Source organism: Mytilus edulis, chromosome 5 (genome assembly GCF_963676685.1).
Source record: "Mytilus edulis chromosome 5, xbMytEdul2.2, whole genome shotgun sequence".
In the NCBI taxonomy this organism is placed as follows: Eukaryota; Metazoa; Mollusca; class Bivalvia; order Mytilida; family Mytilidae; genus Mytilus; species Mytilus edulis.
The window spans coordinates 82,510,059-82,532,291 of record NC_092348.1 but is presented as its reverse complement, the minus strand read 5'-3'; the positions used below and the strand labels follow the sequence as shown (position 1 = coordinate 82,532,291).

General features: G+C 30.1%; 1 protein-coding gene across 7 annotated transcripts in view; it reads right to left on the bottom strand.

Annotated features, from left to right (window-relative positions):
- LOC139524605 (interference hedgehog-like) overlaps window positions 1-22,233 on the bottom strand; it is a 138,898-nt gene that overhangs the window by 15,764 nt on the left and 100,901 nt on the right. For 6 of the 7 annotated variants that reach the window (XM_071319526.1, XM_071319525.1, XM_071319531.1 and 3 more), the window contains 4 exons: window positions 19,536-19,696; window positions 9,363-9,653; window positions 8,792-8,938; window positions 2,193-2,348 (listed from right to left, as the gene is read on the bottom strand). In XM_071319526.1, the coding sequence (XP_071175627.1) occupies window positions 2,193-2,348; window positions 8,792-8,938; window positions 9,363-9,653; window positions 19,536-19,623 (682 nt within the window). In that variant the 5' untranslated portion in view covers window positions 19,624-19,696. Of the gene's footprint in view, window positions 1-2,192; window positions 2,349-8,791; window positions 8,939-9,362; window positions 9,654-19,535; window positions 19,697-21,579; window positions 21,599-22,233 lie in introns of those variants that run through there. The other variant, XM_071319530.1, reaches the window with a different exon arrangement.

The following is a 22,233-nucleotide window of genomic DNA, read 5'->3' as shown; positions in this document are numbered from 1 at the left end:
ATGCCATTCTATTGAGAAAAAATCGTATCGGTTACCTTAAAAACAAGTCAGCACAGAAATCAGGTTGACCTTTGACATAACAAAGTTGTTATCAACCATTTTCTATACCATTTATTTTATTGAAATCAGTATTATTTTTCGTGTAATCATGTGACTCTATTGAACAGGTGAACAGTCTAAATCATCACTCCATACATTTTCAAATATTTTTTTTAATAAATGCCATAATTATTTCTATTTATAACCCATGTCAAACAATCAAACTTTCTCCTAAATTAAGTTTAAGTTTTTATTACCGTAAGTTTAATACAATATGCCTTCTCTCCTTACAATATCTCTTTTCAAATTACATAAATATATGCAACACAAATAAAACACTCACTTTTTTTTTAATTTTATTTTTGAAAGTATGACAAACCTTCAGGTAATTGCGACTTATTATTATTATTAAGTGAGGCAGACAGTTTGAACAATAATTAACAAAATGTAAGATTATAGAATTCTTATGTTATTGTGATCTTTTAATAAATTAATTACAATTTTCATAATTTGTAATTTTTGTTTTACATGAAGGCAATTACAGTAAAAAATTTACAAAGATAAGTGTTCTGAATATATTTAGGTTGATGCGACCAACTTTTAAATATGCCCATAATAGATAGAATATTAATTTGCAAAGTTATTACTCAAAAGCCTTAGTTAGGTAGATGTGACCTACTGATGTAGACAGATACATAGTTTCTATCTAATTACAGAGTACCTCAAATAAATGTCTAAGGTTAAAAGAACATAGTTTGTACCAGTTAATATTGTTTAGCCATTACTAGGTAGTTGTGACCTACTTTAATGGTGTAGACTGTTTATAGAAGGAGATACATAGTTATTATTTAATTACAGAGAACTTCAAATTAATGGCTAAGGTCAGAATCATAAAGCTTTGATAAACAAGTTACACTTCTTTAGGCATAATTTGGTAGCTGTGACCTACTTTATAGATGTAGACAGTTTATAGTATAACTTGACAATGTTTGTTTACTATTAGCAGATAAATAGTTACTATTTAATTACAGTAGTACTTTAAATAAATGGTTTTGGTGAGAATGTTGATACACAGAGATAATGGAATCTATTTCAGATTTCGTTACCTTTGGCAGTCTTTTTATCAACATACAGATAATAGGTAGAAAATATAAGTATAAATCAAAGAAATCGTCTTTGATCTTTTTCAGTAAGCGCCAGGTGCCTGCCCCGTAAATTAATGCTTCCCAAAAGATAAAAGTTTTTAACTGGGCAACGTGTGAACTATTATGAGCTCATTTCACTTTTGAACAAAGCACCACGCTTTGGAACCTAGCAAATTATTTAAGATTAATAAATAATTTGGAAATATTTAAGACCACCTCCGATGATCAAAAACAGTACTTGTTTTTAACCAAGCTTAAATTTTATATTAATACAGACTATTGTTGAAATGTCTCATTCATGAGTTTTATGGCTCTTAATATACCCTCATGAATAGTTAAATGTCAAATTTATATTCGTTCACACATATATGATAGGGAAAAGATTTCAAAGGTCCTGTGTTCATACACATATATAATCTTGTAGATTAAAACAGACAGGTGAGTATAAGTGCAAATATCATTAGACATAGAATATATAATGTACTGTCTGTTCCCTTCCTTGATCTTCAACTCTTGGAGGACACCATCGTAACTACAATGATCTGCATTTTGTGAAAAATCGGTCACCTTCTGTTTCACTTTGATTTTTTTATATAGTGGAGATAGAAAAAAAGTTTAAAAAAATCTTATATTTTAAGACAGTTACATATAATTGTAAGATGTGTTTCATACATTTTTTTTAGTCATGAAATTACGAATTTGGATTAAATTCTGTAAAAGTTTGCAAATTTTCTAGTATATCCTACGGTGATGAGTTGAAAATGCTCATTGCTGTTAAATATCTTTTGACACATTCTCATCATAAAATGTTTCACACAGAGATGAAGCAAAATTAGGACTTTACATTTATATGGCATTTTTTTTCTTCTTTAAAATGCAATGGGGTGAGAATGGCATTTATTTATGGCATTTATTTATGGCATTTTTTTCAACTCTGAGACCATTTTTTCTATAAGGCATTTCCAGAAATTGCTCTCATATAGCAATAAGAATTTATGGAATAATTACCTTGGGTATAATTCCTGACACTGAGTGAGATGATGTGGCTAGATGTTCTATTTTGATTGGATACTGGGTTCACAGCAATGCACCGGTATGTCCCTTGGTCATTTAATGTAAGGTTTCTGATGAGTAAATTGCCAGATGATAAAATTCGGTAATGATCTGAAATAAAAATGCAACACTGAAAATCATTCACAATTTTTTTTAGAAATACATTGAAAATTTGGTTGATATTTACAATAGTCACTGCTTTCTGTATCCATATCTGGACACAATTTGTTTCTTAAATAAGTTTTTCCCATCTTCCATTTGCTTCAACATTAGACCATTTTGAATATAAAAAGTTTTCAATTTTTAAAAAAATGATAAATAATCACCGTCTGAAAAACTTTTAAATCAGTACATGTGAATTTTTTATTTCAAATTCAGTGGCGGATCCATAACTTTTCATATTGGGGTGGGGGGCTGCAGTAATGCTTCAGTGATTCCCTCATAATCAACCAAATTTTTCTACATGAGGGAGTGGACAGACTCCCCCCCCCCCCCATTTTGATTCGCCTATGAAATTTTATATCATTATTTCTCAAGCCAGTTTATTGATGGTTGATTAATCCTATAAAGGACCTGACAGTCTGCACATTCTGTTGATTTATCCTATAAAGGACCTGACAGTCTGCACATTCTGTTGATTAATCCTATAAAGGACCTGACAGTCTGCACATTCTTATACTTTCATCATCAGAGATATAAAATGAAAATAATTAACAGTAATTTACAGTTTACACAGAACACAGTATAAGTTAATCTTTAGTAAAATTAATATCCATCAGAATGAATCAAAGAAGATACAGAAGCAGAGATAAAACAAACAAGAAAACACATTAAACAGATTGCAGCTAATTACCCAATATTTAATATACCTAATTGATAAAGTGTGCAAACATCAAAAGTGAGGCCCTAGATTGTTAGAATAACTTACATCTAACTACAAAGGAGTCCTGTTTACGATGACATACATCTGTGCAGGATCAATCTCACCGTGCTTCATCTGAGCTTACTAAGAATTATGTACATGGGTCCAAATGTAAACAATAAGCAAATGGATATGAAAAGAAATGTCTAAATACCTAACTATATGTTTAACTAACCTCAAAATGCAGGAAACAAATGGACACTTTTGAATTCAAATTATGGAAAAATTAGTTTGTCACAGCACCCCTTTCCTTAAAAATTCTATCCCCAACCTCCCATGATGTAATGAGCTGATTAACCTTTGACCTGGGTGAAGCATCAGAGAGTCAGAAACTTTTGAACTGATGGCTGACATCAGACAGAGGTTTCATTAGAAGCAATGAACCCCAGAAAAAATTCACTTCAAAGAATCTCATTCTCAAACAGAAAAAAAACTTGACAAAATCCAGAACACAATATCATACAAAAAAGTAACAAGGATTTTAATAAATAATTAATTAATAACATTTCATAAATTGCAGACAAGTTTCAAGATAAGACATTTCCTGCCAGGTTTAGGTTACTATGGTAACAAATTATACTTTATCATATTTTATGTCGATACATTGCAAAAATATATGTAACCTAATGATGGTTGGTAAATGAAACTGTTGGCAGTTGCCATATTGCTTAAATATGCAGCTATACAAAGCACAGCTGTGAGAGGAACACAAATTTATCATTTATCATTCTTAGCTCCTGTACAAGGCCACTGACTTCTGTAGTCTAGTTTTACATTGTCAAATTTACTTCATCAACAAAGTAAAAAATTCAAATTATAATCGCAAGCAGCGTAGATAAAATATATTCTCTTAATGATCCGTTACTACATAATCTCTATCGAGTCTCATACTTTGGTGATTTAAATGAGATATATGAATGGATTTCTATTATTTATTTCACAATTTCAAGGGGGAATTTACAAAAACATAGCCTACAAATGGATATTTATTTTTACCTTTTTACAACATTATAGGAGAAACTGTGAATCTTAAACTAAATTAACGCCAAATATACAATTCCTTTTTATATATTTCCTAAAGATTAACATAATCCCCATCATGTTTCTAAAAAAAATAAAATATCCTTTTGGAGCCTTATCAAAAGTATGAAATAGTTTGAGGCATATTTTTATTGTCAATAAAAAGAAAATGATCAAGAATAAAACTTGTGAAATTATAAATTTATGTGTAGTGTGATTATAACAATTACCTTAACATGTAAGGTGATATAATTTATTACCGTTACAGGTTTTAGACAGATCCAAGGCAAAAATAATATAGGAGAAGAACAATAAACTTTATAAGGTAAAACAACCACTTTGTCGGACTTTTAACAACAGTACCATTGCAGTACAATCAATTTAAGCCTGTTAAGTTTCAATAGCTGCAAATGCTTAGCTGAGTATAATATTAGGTCCTATATAACCTTTCCAACTGTATAATTCATGTTGTTAATATACTTATAAATATTCAGGTTAATGGTTTCATGCAAATTTAAAATAGTTTTGATGCATTTAGTGTTCTAGTATGTCAAAGTCATTTGTAACTGGTAACTAAAAAGAGGGTAATAAAGGTTTTTTATTTTTTTTAAATTCACAGTTATGTCCATTTTTATTTCAGCATGTTACCACCATAAACTATGGCACTAAATAAAAGAAGAATGTGTCCATCACTCAAGCTTGCTTTTCAAATGAAAATGGGATGGACAAAAAGTTGGATTGAAGGAAGGTCAAATTTCAAAGTCTTGTCTGATGATTAATTTATGTGTCAAAATTGATGATGATAAAAGTCTGAATCCTTATAACTTACATTCTTAAAATGTTCTTATGAAATTTGTTACCATTGCATTCAGATAAACTTTTGACAATCTTAAATAATGCCTTTTAAGATATACCATTGCACAGTATTATAGATAAAATATCAGCAAGGGGTGATGTTGGAAGGTTTTAAATTCACAATAAATATGTATAAAATACATATATCATTCTCTACATGAGGTTAAAATTACAAATGGAAAAAAATAAATAAGATAATACAGGTAATTAATTACGTGAAAACCAATTACGCCATAATAAGGAGTACTCCTATCTGATATGAATTCACATTTATCTTGCAAAATTACTGACCTAGCCATATTAAATTTTTTAAATTGACTTTGAAAATGCATTAAAAAATACCCATTAGCTTAAAGAACTCATCTATTCTAAAATAAAGGCCAAGTAAACGAGTTGTGTCGTGCAACCTGACTAATACAATCTAAATGCAGATTTTATACAAAATACATTAGTTAACTTAATATATGTAACTTTAATCTTTGATATTGTTTTAGAAATACATTAACATGTCAAAGAGTTGTTCTCACATTGTTACTTGCATGTACAAATCACATTAACATACAGTTTTAAATCAACACCCAGATTTCCCAATCTTACTGATTTCAAAGGACTCTATTACTAAAATGAAACTGACCGTGGAAAACATATTAACATTTAATACCTGTAGCCTTGGAAGTTTGACATACTTTATTATTCACAAACATAAATGACTTTTAACATGATAGTTTTGTAACTTTTGAATTCATAGAGTTATCTCCCCTGGATTAGTTTTTATCAATATCTACATACTGTAAATTCAGAAATTGAGGTTTTTATTATTGCGAAAAATGGGACAGAGTTGTAAACGTAATAATTTAAACTTGCATTTTGAAATAATTTATATATCAATTAAAAAACGATTTTTCCTCAAAATCGTCAAAATTAAAGGTGCATTTAAGTCTAATATTACAAAATCGCAATAATAAATGCACGCAATAATTTCTGAATTTACAGTATTTCAAATTTATTCTTATTACAAGTTTAAATGCCACTACATATTAATTTTTTCTGAATACATAAATCATTCTCTGATTTTCACATTCTTAGTTTTCCAGACTTAAAATTTAACAAATTTAAAATAAAACAATACAGTTAAAAACCAAAAACATTTTTTCTTTGAAGTCATTCACTTTATCATACATATTATATTTCTTACAGCAGATCGCACGTTTCAGATTTAAACCTAGTTTAAAACAATATAAGACTATAAATTTTCAACGAATATTGCCTAAAGACTGGAAGTGCAGGAACTTAGGAGAATTTATCTGATTGAACATGTTATCCTTTATATACAATCTCCACTAATTTGTCCACGGAGTTTTAAACACTTGACTAATTTGTCTTACATGAAAAGGATGATTTACTCCTAAAGTTACTGATTATTCTAATTAGCAGAGCCATTTAATTTTCTCCTTGGTATGATAGACATCAGAATAAAGACAAAAGCATGGATAGGGTCAATGTGGTTGTTGTCCCTTTAAACTTACGGAACAATATAATATCCGATCACACTTCACATACCTAAGGCCAATGATATACTCTGTATTACACCTAATTGGAATTTTGTTTTGTTCTGATTCAGCATTACATCTGATTATAAGCAAGTTAAGTCTCTGCTATGGTCAAGAATTTTGATCTTTATTTTTTAAATTCAAAAAGTTTAGATAACAAATGGATTTTTCTGATGGTTGGGAAATATTAAAATGTCTTTGTTATAACTTGATTTATTCTTCTTTGTTCATTTCATATTATCAATGATTTTTTTGTTAATGTTTTCTTTTTCCTATTTGTTTTCAAAAAGAGATATAAAATTAAGTTAGCGTCAAATATGAAAACATCTTTTACTGATAGGAAAAACATGCTCTTAGAATTACCAATATTAAGTTATAAATTTCCAGAATATTACATAATTTGATTTTTGCCAGTGAAACTAAAGCACTACTCTATAGCCTCATTACTTCAGCACTGATTGTACCAAAATATATCAAAATGATTAATATATGTTTGTTGTAAAACTGCAGCTGTTAAAAAGTCACTACCATGGAAACATGATACATTTTAAACATCAGGGGGCGATACTAATTAAAGGGAGAATCTCAAAGTTAATTTTTGTACAGTATATTAAAACATATTTCCACCTATTACTGAAGCTCATTTTGTTAAAGATTCAAAACAGTGGCAATTAAAAATCAAATATATTGAACTGATTAATTCATTTATTAATTACAGTAAAAAAACCTTAACTGCACCCCTTAAGTCATTAGAGCACCTGCAAAGTTTGTAAAGAATTTTGTAACAATTTCTATATACAACCCCAGCAGAAGATTATTAAAATTAAGATATATTAGATGGGGCTTTCCACTTGGCACTTTGAAGTAATCTATCCATCCTAGTCCTATCATACTAATGTGTTCGTCTGCAGCGGGGAGCTTTACACGCCAAAAAAATTCTCATTTGTATCTGTCAGAGTCACCTGAACGTTTTTTTTTGAAAGAAAGCATTTGTAATCATTTTCACATTCTTTTATCATACATTATAGAAATTCTCTTTTTCTTCTATTTATTACAAGGACATAGCTCATTTATATATTTCAAACACCACCAAGACGTGTTAATGGGAAAATAGAAGTTCCAGAATCATTCAAAAACAATTCCTTCTCATTTTTCTTATTTATCACTAACAAATGTTTTGAAAACATTAGGGGTGCTGTTTGGGAAACTTTTTCTGCAGATTTGTTTTTCTTCAAAAAAAAAAATTAAGGTTAGTTTTCTTGCACTCTTTTAGGTTAAGTGTGTTATGATGCCAAGTTTCTGCGTAACTTAGAAATGCGGGATATCATAGTTAATCCAGTTTAACCCCCAGTTATCTCTTAATGACATTGGTACCACTTGAAAAGGGTGTTTATTTCTCCTAAATTTTATAGAGAATCGTTTAACACTTTGGTCAAAGTCTCATAAAGAACTATAAAAACATAAATCTAAATTCCTCTTTTTGCTACCTTAAGCTATCAGTTTAAAAATATTGCTTAGGTTTCAGTATTATTAACCATATATATGTCTTAGTAAATGGATAATACTTTTCTGTGGAAAATTTGATACAAGGAGTGTAGAAATGACATTAGCCTACTTTACACTCATATATCTTTCAAATATTTCAACCTCATATTAAAATATTTATCATGATGATATTTGAAAATTTCTAACAGATGTTTTAAGTTTTTTAAGTAATTTGAATGAACTATGCAGAGAGGAAAACATTTTTTGTAAGATGAAAAAAAGAATGTTGAGAAATATACAGATGACAAGAATTAGAAATATATGTTACAAAACGAAAAACATTATCAAAAATGTGAATGATGTTGGGATATAAACTCTCTAACTACTAAGGATTCATTTATTTTAGGGGGTACCAATTTTATAAATTGGAGAAAATTTGACTTCAAATGAATGTTTGATTTCATGGTTATCCCAAAGTCTGCATACATTCCAAAAATCTTTAATTTAGATTTGTGGTTTCCCTGTACTAATGATATCCATGAAAAAGGGTAACACAAAAAATAATATTGAAACCACAGTAAAAAAAATCTTGTGCAAAATTTATGTGTATGAGGTCAATCTTACCATATAACTATCTCCCTTTACTAAGCAAATTCAAGGGAGACAACCCTAGATTCCAACTTAATAAATCCAAGGGAGACAATCCATAGATTCTGACTTACCAGATGAAGTTGATATAATTGTTCCATTCAGTTCAAATAAAATATTTGCTTCTGGACTGCTGATAGGAGGTTGGCATGGCAATACTATACTATAGCCTATAGTTCCATTCAATCGTAAATCTTCTCGACTTTGGAATCTTTTTAATACTGAAATTTAAAAAAATAAAAGGTTAACTTTTCCAGACTTTTTTTTCAATCACTTTATCTTTCTTAAAAATGGAATGAGGGTTGAATATTTACAAAATGTTCAATGATAAGATACTTTCTACTGAAAACCCCACCATAAAGGTAGCCAAGATTTAAAACTTTAAAGCTACATGTATCTAGATTTATTCCAACTGTCAGTTAGTACCTTGCTAAGAAAGTTCCTAATATACTAATATATGATTAACTTATTGTCATCCTGAATTGGTATGAAATAATTGTAACTAGGTCTACACATTATTTTGTTTTGTATCACATACTTTTCCCCACAACAATCATAATTCTATTTCTTTTAGGTGTCTTACACGGTGACATTATCAACTGTTTTAGGTTACTTGAAGAATAGATAATTTGTCAACATAAATACCTGTTTTAGAAAGTCTGGCTGGCCGGCTAGCCACACGTCCAACAGATGTCTCTGCTATACATTGATATATCCCTTCGTTACTATCCTGCTTCCGTTTATGTTTAAAATTTGCTATATGTAGATTTGTTCCAACAATGCTAAACCCCTTTGATCCCCCCTCTTTCACAGTGTCACCATTGAATTTCCACCGTACTACAGCACTAGAAGGCAACACCTTGCATGGTAGCGTCACTGATGCATGATGGGATATTACAGCTGATTCTGGTTCTTCTAAGAAGATAGGCAAAGAATCTGAAATAAAAAAAATAAAAAATTATTAATCGGAAACAATATCAATATTTTTATACATAGTACTAATAATGAAATAGCAAAGTTTTTTTTATATCATCATAAAAATCTTATTTTTGGGGGAACTTTTTAGGAATTTGAAGTCACAAGATATTCAACGGTTTCTGCAGAATTCCTGACAAATTGCTTAATTTCTATGCAAATTTAGAGTTTGCTGTATGAGGTACTGGCTTCATATTGCTTAAACATGAACTTGTTTAGGTAAGGTTGTTATACACACTTTGTAAAATTTTCCATATCTTGAATTTATTCATTTTAAAATTAAGTTAGCATGCAACATCTTAATCTATTACATGAGTAATCGTAAATATGAAATTAGACACCATCATGAGACTTTCAATATCTGCCTGTCTGGACAGTGAAAAATCTTGTCTTTTTACCATGATATAAATCTATATTAATTTAAAGGTCAAATTTCTGGATACTCTTGATCTTATTGTATTTTGCAGATAAAATTTCAACCAGTCTAAAGCAAGAACAGGAAACCAGAACAATACAAAAAATATAAATGGAGGTTTTTTTCTCTTTTGAAGCAGACGACACAATGGAGATTTTCTAACAATGATATTTTTTTTCTAATAGAAAAATAATCAGAGTGTGTAGAAATTTACATTTAAACTCTATAAATATTTCATTCAGATTAGACGTGAATATTTTATACATCAATCTTGTATCAAAGTTTCACACCGATATGTGTAGACTCTTCAGTTTACTTTGACAATTGTTATATTGTGTTCTTAATCCAAATACACAGAATAGACATTGTTATACACACTCCAGGTTTCCATAAAAATTATCAACAATAAGTAAGGAGCATGCTTCAAGAAGACTATAATCAAATAATGATTTAAAACTAAAACTTTGATTGAAAATAATTATAAGATGTATTGAGGCAGCAACTAAACAAAACCATTTTTTTACCAAAAAAACTTCTATATATGTTATCATTACTGTCCTTATAAAACAATAAATGAAATCCACATTGAAAGATGTAGTTCAAATCAGGATACTCTACATAGAATCTTAATTCTCTCCAAATGAGATCCATAATGTTTTGAAAATAACTTCAGCATTTTAAATAGTTTCACATTTTTGTTTAGGGACTAGCCAAAGCTCACCTCCATGGTGTGTGATTTTCTCAGAGTTGGAAGACTAATTGCTAGCCTTCAGGGTGTTTTCTGCTCATTGGTTGGGTTGTTGTTTCTTTTGACACATTCCCCGTTTCAAATCTTAATTCTATCCTTTACGCATTCAAGAGATAAACAATCATATATATATATAGCCTTGACTATTAAACAGTTCAGTTTTAGGGTAATGGTTTATATGTTTTCTCCTGTTCATGAAGGAGGTTCCGTCCTAATGTTCCATACTGTTCATAAAAAACAACTCCCTCCTGTTCATCTAGGAACACTCCACCCATGATTATTATTAGGTACAGACTATTTTAAGGTGTTACCTATTGGATATTATCTAAAGTCATTTACTAAACGTCTAACTTCTTTCCTCATTAGTTTTATCATGTTCAAAAGAAAATAAATTATCTTCCCCTGCTTGTACAACTTAGTGAAATATCAGATGATTGTAGAACTATAGAAAATAATGGTTTAACAGCCTCACACACTTGAAAAACGCTTTATGGATTCACATTTAGATATAAAAACATATTTGCTGTAAGAGTTAGATAAATGTTAGAGATATCTGCACTCTGTAAATGAGCAGGCAAAGAAGAAAGATTTGTTTCTTCAGCCATTATTATATAGTATCACATCTGTCTAATATTCTTAATGGCCATGTAGTGCCAAGTACAAAGAATGTAATACAGCACTCTACAATCAGTTTATAAACATATTAACTTAATGTGTGTTGCTTATGTCTTTTTCAAAAACATTTTTGTCATTTTCTTTTGCCTATCGACCATCTGTAGTAGATTTAAAACATATTTACTCTAATTTATCAAGTTTGCTCAATTTTCAAATAAGCAATTACTCTGCAACTATTGCAGAATGCCAAAACATTCTTTAGAAAATCTTGAAATATAACAAATTAGAAAATGTTGAAATTCATTTACTCCTACTTGTCAAACTGGAATTATATGAAATGGAAACCCAAATAAATTTATTTTACAGGAAACAAGCTTATATGATGATTAAAACTTTTCTCTGTTTTGTTTTGTTTCTGAGTATTGGTACGTATTCATGCTTACAAGCAAAGTTAGTAAATTCGTTGGACTTTTTACAGTGAAGTCAACCAAATCAATAGGTTTGTTCACATTTATATAAAACAGATTGATTTTTGAAGTTCATTAATGTTGGAGTTGAGTATGGAAATGGGGAATTTGTCAAACAACCAAAAAGCAGAAAACAGCCAAAGGAAACCAATTGGTCTTCAGCACTGACAGTCTGCATGGTTAGCCACTAGTCCGATGCCCCAGACTAGTAAAATTTCATTTGGACAAGCAAGTTTTTGCCAAAGTTTGTTTGGACCAATAAGAAAAATGTCTAAATATTGGTCTTTGGACTAGTAGATGAAAAAGATTTTGGTGCAGACTGCACTGAGGCAGGGATCAGGTGGGCCCTAAACAAAAATGTAATGATGAAACTAAATGTGTCGGGAGTACACCAACGCCCCTGCCTGCTGTAAACTTATATGGTGTTATACTACCAAAAGTACAGGTGTTACAAATAAAACACAATCTAAATCTTTAACTCTGAGTGGCAAAGGATACACATTAGTGGAACTATTTTTTGTCCATTATTTTAATAAACAATGTATGAAAACTGATAAAGTCCAAAGGAAAAGCACATATGGCATACATATTCCATTAAAATGTATTATTCCTTTTTATCATGTGTACTGTATTTTTAATGTATCATTTGAGGCCGTGGTGTACAGTGTACAGTTACAGTTAACCAAAGCAATGATGTAGGTATTACATTATTACAGCTCTTTAAGTGCCTGACATCTCAAATCACAGCCAAGATATTTCTTAAACAATATCCATAAAATGTTAAAGTTATAGTTTTATGACGTCTTTCTGAAGAGTAATTCAGGGTATCGCTAGTGTGGTCTGATTTAACTTTATAGTTTCTCTTCTCACTATGATAACAATAACTTGTCTATATTAACACTCATAAAACAACTATCAAATACCCCATAAAAACACACACTTTAGATACATATACCCTGTTTGTCATACAAATGTTAAACCATCAAGGTCAAGGTTAAATGATGCAGAAGATAATACAAAATTTTTATAAGTTTTATGACGGGAATAAGAATTAATATTATGACGATTTGAATCACACACCATATCAATAGAAGATATAAAATTCACAAGACCCGTGAAATTTTAAATACAGATATTTTGTTGATGTTACGATATGTAAAACATGCCCTGTTTCATTTTTATACAGTCTAGAGGTGTATGGTTGATTTCAAGTCTTCATTGATAAAACATTATAGAATGCAGAAATGATAAAGATAGTAGCTAATTCATCACTCTATCCAAACGATCTGTTGAAAGTTTGTATAAAGTAGAAATAAAAACAACTTTAAATTTATTGCTTTAGAAAAACTTCATGTTTTTCTACTTCTGTTTTGATATGAATACAAGAATGCTGGAGCTGTCGTTCATAAGACAGCAACCTAGAAGACAATAAAACCAAATAAAGATAAGCTTGAATTTCTGCCATAAGTATACGCGGAATCCCAACATGTGCGAGTTTGCTGTCCCTGATAACAATTCTTTAAAGTTAGAAGCCAGAGCCAATTTATGAAGTATTCAATGGGAAAATACTTTTCACACTATACATTTTAGTCCAAATTGACATGACACCAAATTATCACAATAGCAAAATTCTGAACATATCCGTCTCTTCTACTGCACAATCCTGTGGGGGATGTTTGAATCATCTGACCTCCTGACTTTGAGTGCAATTAGATATTATGTTCAGGCTGAGCTCTATATCAAAGTTTTGGAGCATAATCTGGTAGGGGATGTTTGAATCCCCTGACCCCTTGCTTTGGATGTGATTAGATATTATATCAACCTCTATCTCAAATTTTTGTTTAGGGGCCTCAGTGGCCGAAGTAGTTACTACTTTAATCACTAGCCAGTCAACACTGGGGTTGTGAGTTAGAACCCTGCTCATGCAGGTGCACTCTACTCCAATCTTAATTGACTAGGATTGTCAGTTTTCCTATCGAAGGTCTGTGTTTTTCTGCAGGCACTCCAGCTTCCTCCACCAATTAAAACTGACTGCCACGTAATAGCCTAAATGGAGTGCTTAAAGGTGGCGTTAAAACACCAAAAATCAAATCAAATTTATGTTCTCTGCACAATTTGGTACCTATAGTTCCCAGTGTTGGCCATTTTATCCTGATGTTGTACTAATTTATGGGCACCATTTTAAAATATGAGATCAAAGTCATCAATTCTAAAGATTAATGAGGAAAATATCAAAATTAAAGTGAAAATCTAGTTTGGACTTCAGCTATATCCTGAAGGTTAATGTCTCTACTTTGCATTAAATAACCATTTAACAAGATCAGGATCTGAACATTTCTATAGGTGTGGATAGAATGTTATGCAAATGGACCCATAAGGTATTGTACATAGTGTTTGGCTGAATGCATTCAGAAATTTCACTTAAAAACATAAATCATGAAATAATAGGGGATTTGAATTAAAGGAGGTGTGTTTTGGAAATGTTTATAAATGTTCCTTATACATGGGTTTTGTGTCCTACGAGATGATTTTGTACCGGGTTATACTGCCTAGTAATAGACAAAACCAAGTCAAGGGTACGCAGGTAGAATGATTGATCTTCTGCTCAGGAATTCTTGTTCACTTCAATGTTTTGTTTTATGGATGTTTGACCATGGATGACCAGGTTCATTTTGATACTGAACTTAGAATTCAAACATAAATTTTCCGATTAAAATGTCATTAACATCTAGTGCTGGTTGATTCAGCAACTTTTTTTCTGGGGTCAAGTACTATACAATGAAATTACACAATAGTGTTACAATGGAAATTATTATTGACATTTGAACTTTGTGGGCTATATTTTAAGTAGAATTTGAAAATGACAAATAAAACTTATATATTTGTACATAAACTGAAAACCTTCTTAGCCGATTTTTCTTTGTGATTTATTTTCTCTTTCTCTCTCTCTCTCTCTCTCTCTCTCTCTCTCTCTCTCTCTCTCTCTCTCTGAGTTTTGTCATATTCTTGACAATTTACAAAATTACACAAATTGTTATTTTACTACTAGTGAAAAAGAGATCCCTTTAGAAAATTACTAAGGTTAAAGAAAGTCGAAAAACCATTGATTATTTATCTATCAATATATGGTTTATTTGGCAACTCAAAGAAAATTACTTCAGTTTGATACTTTTGTAAAAATAGGCCATTGTTGTTTACTGTTGTCAATGTGTTTGAGAATTTTGAGTTGGTAATTAGATCAGTCAGATCTACACTGTTAACATCCTAATGTTGGCAGTATGGACATGTGAATATGCTGTAATGTGTAATGTCTAAGACATACCAATGACAGTTTCTACAATGGCTTTTGCATGCATCGTAGATCCACATTTTTGTGGTATTTTTTTTTTTTTTACAGAAAACAATTCTCATTTTTCGTAGCTTTTGCCACTTGCCTTATCCTTACTTAGTTGAATAGATATGGAATGAGCGCCAATGTGACAACTCTCTTATCCAAGTCACAATTTGTATATAAGTAAAATATCATGAATGTTTGAATTAAAACATATATCTCCTTTAATTTTCAGACCTGGCATTAAGGTGCACATCTTACAAACAACTGTTTTATAAAGTGGAAACTGGTTGCAGTTATACTCTTAAAATAAAAGATATTCAATTCATAGTATATCAATACTGATGAATATACGTACACAGTCTTTTGGTCATAATTCTATACTAAGCAAAGCCAGATTTGCAAAGGTTTAAAAATGATTCCATTGGCTAATAAATCATTTGCTGTCAAAGTCACCACAACTGATATAAAATTTCTATTTTTAATTTAATTTCATCAAATTTGTCATTTATACCTGCTAAACTTATCACTAGTGCAATAAGGACAAAATGCTAATCTATCAATTATATTGCACATTTTTAACTTTATTACAAAACAGCTCCATATTAACACGCAGTAAATCATATCTTTTATGTGATTGGTCAGTCTATAAATATAAAAAATGTCAGAGATCATAAGGTAGCAATTGTATATATTAATGTTTTCTGTCACAATGAATGAAAAAAACAACTATAATTCATGTCTAGTATGATTTAAGGCCATCAAATTTGAAAGAAGTAATTAGAATGAGTTTTGTATTCAAACCTGTAACCAACCAATTAACACATTACCATATAAATGTTTGTTGGAGGAAGACATTATGACTAATTTTACATTTTCTAGATTACAAAAATATGACAATGTTCCATATTTTGAAAATAAATCTTCATTCATGTCAAAGATTTCCCACATACTCAAATGGGTTCATATATAGCAAACTGTCTCAACTGTATTTTTTTTATAAAACCCCTGTCAATTTTCTCTATTTTCTAAGGGACATCTCTACGTCAAATATCAAATTATCAAAGAGTTCATTAGAATGAACAAAAAAATACAACAATACAAAAATAATTTACAATGAATTTCTCCCCAAAATGTGACTGCAAGACTGCTGCTGTTGGCTCTGAGTCAGATGAATATGCATTTTAATTTGCCACTGGACGTTAATCAAATATAGATCATCATCATTATCTTGAAAGCAGATGACCAACAATAAATAGATTTTAATATGAGGTAATCTGAGATTGAGTTATCTCCCTTGGCTATCATGTCTGAGGTGTAACTGGTTGAGATTCTTAGGTGACTAACCATAACAAAACATGGGCACCACTGCTGAAATAATATAAAATATCAAATAGATATTTACCTATTGATCAGCCCTCCATCCCCCCTTTTTTTTTAACTTCTAAACCAAGCGTAACATGAATAGTCATTAGTTTCATTACTGAATAAAATTCTCATAAATAACTCTCCATATCTACATTTTTCATCAGTTGTCCACACTAAAAAGGCATGCTTTAAATTACTACCTATTTATAATTTTTTTCTGTTATATTACAGTGAGTTGACTGTTAGTGTTGCTCTCCACCAATTGCAACTCATTCAAAATTTTGACCAAATTGCAATTTGTTTTATAAAATCAAATTGTTCAACTGGTCAGAAATTTGAACCAACTGCTGTAGAAAATCACAGCCAAGTCATGAAAGTGCAAGGTGATAAAATAAAACATACTTACAATCCTATAAGACTTTAACTCCACTTTAATGATGTTGTGACAAAATTAGTTTAACAGTTTATATAGTTATATTATATTCATTTCCATGCTGAAGGGGAACTGTTTATTTTGAATTGCTATTAAATTGTCCAAAATAAGCTTTCATATGGTTTTTCTTTCTAAAAGTATTCTATATTTATAAGAATCAGACATTATGTGAATTAAAACATTTCATATTCAGTAAAATATGTGTAAAATTGAAATATATGTTTGTAGGAAGTTTCCATGGGGGAGATAATAACTTTTCTTTCAAAAAGTCTTTATTCAAAAGAATAATATTTTAGGTTATCTCCCCTGAAAACTTATCAAAAGCATATTGTTATTTCACACATATTTTACTGAATATATGATGTTTTATTTAAAATGATATCTGATTCTTATAAATATAGAATACTTTTAGAGAGAAAAACTATATGAAAGCTTAGTTTGGACAATTTTATAGCAATTCAAAATAAACAGTTCCTCTTCAGTATGGAAATGACTATAATATAACTATACAAACTGATAAACTAATTTTGTCACAACATCATTAAAGTGGAGTTAAAGTCTAATAGGATTGTAAGTATATTTTATTTTATCACCTTGCACTTTCACATTTTGACTGAACAATTTGTTCAATATTCTGACCAGTTGAACAATTTGGTTTAATAAAACAAATTGCAATTTGGTCAAAATTTTGAATGAGTTGCAATTGGTGGAGAGCAACACTAACAGTCAACTCACTGTAATAGGCTCAAACATTTCCTGTAGGTTTATAAGGAAAGATTTTATTGGTAATACAATGTATTTCTAATTTATAATGATATAAAACATTTGTGGGAATACATAAATATAATTCTAAAATGTACTTTAATAATGAAGGGTGCACATCAATAAAAATTAACACAGAGAGTTTAAGAATCCAAACTATAAGAAAATTAAAGTTCCAAAATTATTTTTTTTAGGTTGTTCTGAATTTATTATCTGGACTAAACTTTAATGTTTTACTTATAAGTTCTAGTAATTATAAATCAATCTTGAGATATATTTCTTCTGAATATTGCTAATTCTTGCTTCTTTATTCTTTGGAAAAGGTTCCGTTTTTGTTGTTGATTCACAATTTTACTTTGCCCGCCGTGTATTTATCCCTCTTTTTTAATTAATGTCTCTAATTTTTGTCATGGAAAACTGCATGCCTGTCTGAGATCTGATTATAACATTAATAAATTACTCAAAACCAAATATTCATTTCTGTGAAATCATCAACCTACAGAACATTAACCACCATTTCTAAATTTCTAAATAGCGAGATTCTACCTGATGATAATTTTTCTTAAACCTTCAAAGATTAAATTCAGAGGACCTGTTCTATTTTTATACCATGCCAGTAAACCTCTGTGAAAAAAACACATTAAGATTTCCTTTAATAACCCAGTGTAACTAGACACCAATCAGATAGCACTAATATATAGCCAATATTACTATACATAAATCATATAGTTTTTACAGGCAAAATGAATTTTTACTTTAATGGTTTAACCGAAAACTGATCAAAGGTTTTCTGTAATTCAAGATGTCCTTATTGATTTATTTATAGGTTTTTAAGGGGTTCTCCATAAGGAAATATGGTGAATCCTGCACATTTTACTGAAATCCTCAATTAACTAGACATTCTGTGTGTTGTTAGGTTGCAGTGTCATTGTCAACATACAACTCTTTGCTTCTTTGTAAGAACTTGTTTGTAGAGGAGTGGATGATATTTCACATTTTCCAAGTTCCTCTTCAGGGATTGTTCATTTAACTCCCTATGGCTTCTTGCATGTGACAAGAGTGAACCTGGATGAACTAATTCTGATTTTTCTTACTCTTATAATTTAAGGAAATGTTGAAAAGATTGAAGGTCGTGAATGTACTACCTGGTACAATTGAAGGTCATGAACAAAGTATCTATGTACTGCCTGGTACATGTACACACTTTTGTAAAAAGGAAAAAAATTCAATTGTCCTATCAATGCCACAATAGTATTTGATGCCCTGTAATTTGTGCAGTCTCTTAACTTTAATAGTTCAACAAGGCTATTGCTATGAAGAATTTTTGTGTGGTCTCAATAACAAATTTGTATCATAAGATTGAACTCAATGGCATAACACTGAGAAATATTCAAAAACTTTACAAAGAGACAGAGAAATCTTGTCAATTTCAAGAAATGGGAGATAACTATTGGAAGTAGTAATACACCAAATCATCCAACAAATATTTTGTTCAATCTGTTTAAGTATAGAGCCGACATAAGTGACCTTCTGATCATGTGAAATCTTACGCTTATTCAAATATAATTTTTTAACTGTGGCTTGATATTTGAACAAATCAGTTTTTGCATGAAATCTCGTAATATATATATACATATACAAAATTCTTATTATTCCCAACAGTAAAATCACTGTTCAATCTTCTGTATTATTTCTGTATTTTACCTTCAGAAGTTGTGGCTTTCACCATGACGACCAGGATCCATAGTAACAGAGCCTCTACTAGCATCCTGTTGATGCCAGGCCTCTTCATACTCTGTCATAAAGACACACAGACAAATAGAATCCACTCATTGAATCACCCGTTTATAATCCACGCAACAATCCTGAAATATACAAAAATATCTGTGATTAAAAAATTGTCAGTAAAAAAATTATTGAAAGGTTGTCAGTGTTATTCAACATACTCTAACAAAATTCAACATAGAGGTAGTATTTTTTTCTTTTTATATTATTTTCTAACAGAACAGTATGTGTATATTCACACATACTGGCAGTATTTGCTTTTTGACAGTACATGTACTACTCAATTTTCTGACCATTTTTGTTTTGACAATTTACTGACAGAATTTATGCATCAACCAAAAAATAAACAAAAAGGAAAGTGATTTTGCACAAATTCTGTAAAAATCATTTTAAATGTAACCAATAAGAAATTAGAAAATTAGAGTTTTATTTTTAAAATTTGACAAATGCTGGAAATTCACTCATCAATCACGTATAGGAAGAACTATAATTATATTGCCCAGAAAACAAAGAATTGTATAGCTTATCTAAATATCTATTCATAACAATAACTGTCAAATTCATGTGCAAATTATTAGCATATGCTTTCTAAACCCTATATATTTAAGTCAACCACAACTAAGTAATGTTTTGGGATTACATGTTCCCTGTTTTTGTTTAGAGACATAAAAATCCCTTAAAAAAACAGTAAAATTAGTCTATTTATAAAAAGTCTGCTAGCATTCCATAACCCGTGATAACAGACCATAAAACCAGCAACAGAAGTGAAGTTGTATACTGGTAGCAAAGTCGTAAATCTATGGATGTAAGTAAATCTAAACAACTTTTACGACCTTTTTCAAACAGAACTGGATAACTGTCTACACTTCTCAAATACATTCAACTATCAAAATTGGCAACTTTTTATAAAGATACACTTTTTTCTCTGTAAAAACTATGTCAATTTACTTTTTAGATAATTTGTTATGTATTTACTGAAACACCTTCAAGAACTGAAATTGTTTTATATGTGAAAGATGACCTGGGATTTATAGAATTGCGATTTCTCAATCAACATTTTGATCATAATTTGGGTAATCCTGCGTTATATATGTTCCTCATAAATTTACGGAAATGCAGCTATATATAACATGTAAAACAGAATTATGAAATTGTATCAAGGATTAATAAAAAATTATAAACTCCTCTTCATTATAATTCTCTAAAATCATGAAACTCTAAGTATTTGGAAAACATAAAGAATAAAAGCAATTTGTATTGTCCAATAACAATGTTAAATGTCACTAACACAAGGTCATAGAAGAGAGAAAGCTGGTTTAAGCCAACTCTATTATGTTTTATATTGTAACCAAAATGATTTTTACAAATCATTCGTAAGCTGCAACAGGTTTTCTGTTTATTCATAGGATTGCATATTGGGACAAAATTTGGTTTGTACAGCTCAGCCTTCTGCTTTGACAAACTGCAGTTCAGGTGTGCAAACATTGGTTAAAATTCAACAATAAATAGTTTAATAAATGCATCAATTGAAAATTCAAATGTACCTTCTGTCATGTCTGTCTGCTTGTTAGTAATAGCAACAATTTTTAAGTCATTATGAACAAAACTTTTGTGCACTTAAAGATTTTGTTGAATTTGCTGTTTTAATGCATAATTGAGCAAACAACATCTTTTTTTCAAATTTTAATTTTTTTAAATTGCCAAAATCAAAATGAAATGACAATTTTATTGTCAATATTGTTTTAGTCCATTGATTCGCTATTTATTATTGCCCTGATGACCATTTGAAATACAAGATCTATTTATGCGATCAATAAACCGTATCATAAACTATGTTAACATACAGAAAAAGAAACTTTTTTATTAATGTGATGAATTTCCTGTAATATTTTTTGGCAATGATTGTAACATCACATGACGGTATAAATCTCCATCATGATTCAGGTGTACAAAATGACCATACCTCAATACAAGAATGTTAATCCAAAATCCCGCTGTTCCAAACTTTCTAAAGTATTATCACGATTATTATATACACCCCCTATTGACCATTGTGATATAATCTCAGCCTAATGATTGGTCATTTCAATGATAATCAATGACCACTTATCATTTGAAGATTGGCCAACTTAAACAGGTGAATCGTTTTATCTCCGAGAAGAATGTATATAATCTATCAACAAAGTCTGTGGGGGAACTTTCTGCTTACTGATACTTATTCCTGTCAAGCAAACAATTACAGAAAGTTCCTTCAGGGTACAGCTGAATAACCTACAAAGCTGTCTCCATCTGTCGGCACAACAAAATACACAACTTACTCACCATCTCTAATCGTTTATTTCTGATACTGTTGATTCTTAATCGTTTATTTCTGATACCGGGGATTCATAATTATTTATTTCGGATACCAGGATTCATAATTGTTTATTTCGGATACCAGGGATTCATAATTGTTTGTTTCTGATACCAGGGATTCATAATTATTTATTTCTGATACCAGGGATTCATAATTATTTATTTCTGATACCAGGGATTCATAATTATTTATTTCTGATACCATGAATTCATTATCATTTGTTGGATATCAATTTTTTTGTAGATTTTGCCAGTCTAGTTA